This window comes from Chroicocephalus ridibundus, chromosome 5, assembly GCF_963924245.1.
Source record: "Chroicocephalus ridibundus chromosome 5, bChrRid1.1, whole genome shotgun sequence".
In the NCBI taxonomy this organism is placed as follows: Eukaryota; Metazoa; Chordata; class Aves; order Charadriiformes; family Laridae; genus Chroicocephalus; species Chroicocephalus ridibundus.
In genome coordinates, this window is record NC_086288.1 from 2,914,666 (window position 1) to 2,920,665 (window position 6,000).

The 6,000-nt window shown below is 43.4% G+C and overlaps 1 protein-coding gene across 1 annotated transcript in view; it reads left to right on the top strand.

The window, feature by feature from the left end:
• The window catches only part of TNIP3 (TNFAIP3 interacting protein 3), a 63,471-nt gene extending 60,721 nt beyond the window's left edge, over nucleotides 1-2,750 (top strand). Inside the window, exon 12 of the mRNA XM_063337090.1 lies at nucleotides 1,919-2,750. Within this exon, the coding sequence (XP_063193160.1) occupies nucleotides 1,919-1,950 (32 nt within the window). The 3' untranslated portion in view covers nucleotides 1,951-2,750. The remainder of the gene's footprint in view (nucleotides 1-1,918) is intronic.
• The last annotated feature ends 3,250 nt before the right edge of the window (nucleotides 2,751-6,000 follow it).

Sequence of the window (6,000 nt, forward strand, 5' to 3'; positions counted from 1 at the left end):
TGCAGTTTTTCAGAGTACCAAGGCAGAAAAGTCTCACGTGAAGAGGAACACCGTCTGTAATTTAAACAGCCCCATGATTTGACAGTTTTATTTCTGTGAAACAAAGTATCAGGATTTATCATTCAGTACCCATTAGATTTTAAATGGCTTCACGCACACGGGCATTATTTTTTTTTTTCCCTTTGAGAATGAAACATGGGGAAGAATCAAGGCATTTAAGGGAACATTTCTTAAAGGGGACATCGGTGGTGGTGGTCTTCTGGTGATGGGTGACGTGGTGGTGTCTGTTTTTATTGAATCTTCCTCTCTCCTGGTGACTTGAAGCATGTCTCTGCTGCCTGGAAATACCCTTAGTTTGTCATTGATCACCTAAGGAAGCGATGTAAAAATGAATTCTGTGCCGTTTGCTTGCTAAAGCAGCAGCCAAGTGCTACCTACCCTCAGTATATGAAGCCCGCTTTCCTTTGACCTATTGTACGTGTTTTGCGTGTTGGCGTGTTGTAAGTACTCTGTGCTGGGCTCTGAAGCCTGCTCATACTGCGAAACATCCAGAAGGTTTTCCGAATGGTTAATGCCATCCTAGGTGAGACGCGCTTTTTGTTTTTGGGAACTTCGTGTTATCTTATCTTTGCCTTTCCTCTCTGGCAGACCGTGCCCGCGGTGCCTGCTGGGATATCTGCCCGTTTGCACCAGCTGGGCAAGAACTTGAGGAACCAAAAGCATCTTGGCATAAGCAGGGTGACCTGCAGTTGTGTCCCTGTGGGACTCGGGACTGGGAAGAAACAAAAATAACTGAAGGATGCCCCCCACTGTAGAGTTGCCTGAGGTGTTTGAATAGACAAGTGCTCTCTTCCTCCCTGACCCCATAATATTGTTACAGGAATACCAACATTTGACGTGGAGCTTGGAAGCACATTTCTTGTTAGAAACGTTTTGTTCCACTCTCTTTGCTGTTAAAGGGGTCTGTTTACACGACGTGGACACACAAATACTTGCACTCATCCTTCTCGCACAAAGAACCAGTTTGCTAATTGTTGCTCTTCCTGGCTTTTGTGAATAAATAACGTCAATTTTAGCTCTGATGCTACCTGCGAGGAAAAGGTGTCACCAAAGTCGGTGATTCTTGATACTACCGCTCACTACAAATGTGGCCCTCTCGGATAAAGTTTTCTTTCGTACACGTTTGGATATCGTCAGCGCGGTGGGCTTGGAAGGGAATGACGGGGTTAGTGCATAGTGGCTGCAGAGCAATTCTCCCAGGCAAATTCAAAACCTCGCTGGAAATATTTCACTCTCGATGTTTCTCCTGTGAGCGGAATACTGTGTGCACTCCTGTGTGTGTGCTACTAGCGATGTGTTACAGCGTTTCCAGAATCTTTTGAAACTTCGGGAAGGAAGTATGTGTTACCCCGGCAATAGTCTGTTTCCTTTCTTAGGTTTTATTTTGTTTTCCTAGCTCGCCTGAGTTACTATCAAACACATCTTTGAACCACAGACACCTACTTAGCTGTAGGTACTACTGCCTCATTCTTCCCTCCGTCACACTTACCTACTCTCTTGGGTGCACCTCGTGCTAACGTATGCCTAGGAGCGCTGCTGAACGTCAGCTCTTCCTTTTAGAGGTCTAGAAAGATCTTATATGGGGGCTTTAGGTTACTAGACCCTACTGTTTGCTCCGGATCAACAATTGCGACTAGATGAAAGTGTGGAGAGAGACTACTAGGGCACTGTATGGTACCCATGCTCTCTTTTCTTCTTCACACTTACTGCCGTTTGTACTGGATTGATTCCAGACTTGTAATATGATGTCCGGTATCGGCTCCGGGGACGCGTGTGTGTTATAAAAGAGAGGGAAGTTAACCATAAGCGAGTTGTGTTTCTCCATGTCAAAATAACTTGTATGGACACACTTTTGCAGATTCCTCCTCAGAGAAGGGAGCCCATTGCTGACAGCCTATGACCTGGAGAAGCGGAGACCAAAGGCTGCAAGCGAGTCTTGTAACTTCAGCATTCTGTTTTGCTCTGGTGGTTCGGGGGTTTTTTTTTTTGTTTTTGTTTGGTTTGGGTTTTTTCCCCTTAGCTCCTTATCTCTTGAGGGCATGTTATTTATGCCCGGTGAAATCCCTGCGAGGACAATAGGAAAGCGGATCATACAGGCTAGTGATCCTCGGGATCCAGTTAAACTCTGCTGGGAAGCGTTATTGCCCTTTGTTCTGAAGATGCCGTTTGTGCAGCTGATGAGAAGCTGTGAAAAAGCCTCATGAGAAAAGACGCGGCTATTGAGAGACAGTCACATCTGGTTTGAATGCAAGAGCTTATAAGCCAAAGAGCTTTATGATATTAGTTTGTTTGTTTGTTTGAGAATTATGGTCTTTTTTTTTTATTTGATGCCAGGGAATGATTTGTTGATATACCATCTTGAATTTTGTACTCTCTTTCTTGGTTGTTTGGTAAAAAGGAAACCCGCTTCACGGTTTCAACACATTTGTGTAATGCCAGGCCAGGTAGAATGTGCTTCCTCCCCTTTTTGAGGCAAGGCCAGCTCTCCTTTTGTTTTGTCTCCGAAGTTATAAGAAAAATGTAATGACAGAGTTGTGGTTTTTCTTTTTTCTGTATGTACTTATTTGTATCAGAAGAATTTTAGTGGAAATATTTAACGGTTTTAACTTCTCGGTGCAAATGGCTGTGTATTTCCAAGTTATTCTTGTAATGAATCTGCGCATCGTTGTGTAACTTCTAACCTGAGAATAAAACCTGGCTTTTTAAAAGAAAATGTATTTAGACTATGATATTTTTCAAGAAACGGTGGTGAATGGATGTTTGGCAAACATTAGCCGATAATCTGCTTGTAAGACGGTCTCTTCCCTTCAGGCAGGTACCTGAATCTGCTGGGATCACGCCTGAAAGAAGGAACGGAGATTTTTGCACCATGAGGCCACATGAGGTGTCCTGGCTGCTTTCCTTCCAGCTCAGAAGTACTTAATATGAGTTTAAGCTCCCACACAAGCAGCTTGTTGAGCTGTACAAAGACGGAATCATCAGGCCGAGATCGCCTGCGTCTGTCACTTCCGCTTTCAGAACAGGTATTTCCATTCCCATCAATGTACAAAGGCCTGTGCGTCAAAATAATAACCTTACAAGATTAAACACGTTCAGCATTTGATTTTTGGACCCAACGGGGAAGAATCCACGGGAGAGGATTTTTCGGCTGTTACATTTTACAGCAATGCTGCTTTCGCTTATGCCGATCAAAGAAACGACACTCCTAACTTATAATACGGACTGGGGAAGAACGCAAGCAAAGCACTGAGCAAACCGGCCTCTGGAGAGAAACTGCTTTCTCATAAACTATTGGAAATTAGAGTTTGAGAACTCCAATTGAGAATTAGAATTCCATCAGCTACAGAATAAACTCCGGAGTCTCTGTTAAAGAGATAGGAGTTTTTATCTCGGTATGAATTTGGAGCTGGCTTACAGACACTACGGCAGCCGATAGTTTAACCAGCAAACAATATGACCGCGCTGCTCCTGATTAGTGATTTGGCTAATCAGGGTGAGATCATGGAAAATGCTAATGCGGTGCCTTCGGAAAATCCAATTATAATGTACCCGAATTCAATGCGAGCTCTCAGCAGGTGACCAGTGCGGTGGGCAGAGCACCCCGCGCTCAAAGACATCGCGATTCCTCAAAACAGACCAGCTTCTGTGTGCTCGGTGCGGGGGGTGACAACCCCCCGTTTCATTCCTTTCCACTGTTTTCCCCAACTAACCGCAGAGATTTGTGCCTTCCATTCATTTGTGGCGCTTAACTCGTTACCTGACAGCTTCTTGCGAGCATTATCTGGCCCAAGCAGATGATTCAACACGAGCCATTCACAGTAAGAAAATAGAGTTTGCAGGGCTATCGGTTTTTTTGGCTTTTTTCATTTTTTTTTCTTTTCCCCTCCTCTGTTTAGTCACAGGCTTTTAATGTTTGACTGGCTTAGGCACAAGACTGTAAATGTTGACTCACGCAGATCCTAGTCACGCTAAATTGTCCGGGGGGGGGGCTATTGCTTGTATTACACGGTAGAGAATTTGTATCTCTTAAAAACCCACATAAAATGCCTGTGCGGTTGGTTTCTTCTCTTGATTTTCTTGTAATGACGGATGTTTCCCAAATGCAGGTGCTGTCGTCTATTTGAATTAGCGTGGTCAGACTCAAACACCCCCAAAGGATACACTTTTTGCAGTGACCCAGACAAGTTTGAGGGAGCGAGTTATTTTAGTTAAAATCAACCGTAGTACTCCTAACAGTACAGTTCCTTCATAAGGCTTTGCCGAAACTGGGTATCAGCACTCCCAGTTCTTCCCATGGCCTTTTAAAGAACTTTCTGGCTTATCCCGACCTTTGTAACGTATTTTATTTTCCTAACGCCCACCAAATTTTCCACCTGATTCTGTCTATTTAGCTTTCTCCGATATTTTTGGGTGTCAGTTGCCAGGCAGACTGATTTCGCAGTAAGGCCTAATGTGTTTGTGAAAGGCCTTTTCCTTTTTCCTTCCTTTTCTTGTAGGAACCTCTCAGGCTTTGGGAATATTGGAATTCCTAGGCACGCTGCAAGAGGAGCAGTTAATATACAGAGAGTAACTTTCTTTTCGTACCGGACCAGGCGCTCATTTGAATATACAAACCTGTAAATGCAGTAATGAGATACAGCCGCAGTTTGTGGGCCCTCCCCGATTTCCTCTCTCACGGTGGCTTGAGGAAACAAAACAAGCATAAAGGGATTTTCCGTCAAAAATTTTCAGCACTTTAAGGCGATGTTTTCACTCATCCAGCAGAAAGACCAAGGTGTCCTGCATCGACGCTGGCCACTCTGCCCACCAGGCGAGCCACATCGGGAACGTGTGGCTTGTATCCCTGGGCGACCGGCTCAACTGCCATATTACAAATGTTTACGAGGTGATGAACCTTTAGGTATACGGTGAGGAACTGACCCATAACGAAGATGATTACTCAGCGTGTTACAATGAGGTGGGGAGGGGAGGTCCAGGCCTCGGTCGTGATCAGCCCTTGGAAAGCCTGATTACTTCTGGTGGGAGCGTGCACGTCGATAACGTGCTTCTACAGGTTTTAAATTGCGAGTTGTGACACCTATTGGACACACAAAACTTTAATAAAGAACAGATTTGCAGAGAACGTTTTATGTATGTTTTGGCATGGATTTCTGTAAGACTTTTCTTCTGAACTGAACTTTTTCCATTTGGTTGCAGTATTATATATTGACCACGTTGTGGAGAAATTTTCATTTTTATGAATGAGAGCGAGTCTTCATCTGGCCAGTTAAATTATCTGCTCACAGTATTATTTTACATTGTTTCCAACACAATATGCTGGATTCACTAAGTGATATTTTGATTACCATAAAAGTAATTATCCAACATTAAAATAGGAGCATGTTTGAACAACTCACGGAGTCATTGACACAAATGAGGTACCTAAAAGCTTGGGGTCTTTGGGGAACTTTTGTCCCATCCTTTTTTCCTTTTTTTTTTTTTGGGTGTAGCTAGTAGATGCGACACCAGCATTTTGCTGACTTAAAGTTTTTTGGTTTGATTCACCCCTGTTTTCCTTCCCAGGTATTTTAAGCTCTGTGCCTTGTCAAAAAAGTTTGTTGTTTTAAACCGCTCTTTTTTCTTCTGATGGCCTGAAGTGCCTTTTCTATTTATATAGATTTTATATTTCAGTGTATTTTCTGTTCTATTTCTATAGATATTTCTTTCTACTCTCATACATACATAACAGGTGGCGTGATATGAAGATTTCATTGGTGATAAGTAAATTGTCTGTCTATAAATCACGGAATAGCATCCCTTCCTAGTCTCCGGCAAAAGCTGGGAGCAGTTACAATTGCCTCAGAAATTCTAGATACCAGAGGAAGTGGATTCATGATAACGCCGTAGGTGCCCCAAATCCACACCTATGCTACCCTATAATAGGAAGGCTAGATATCACAG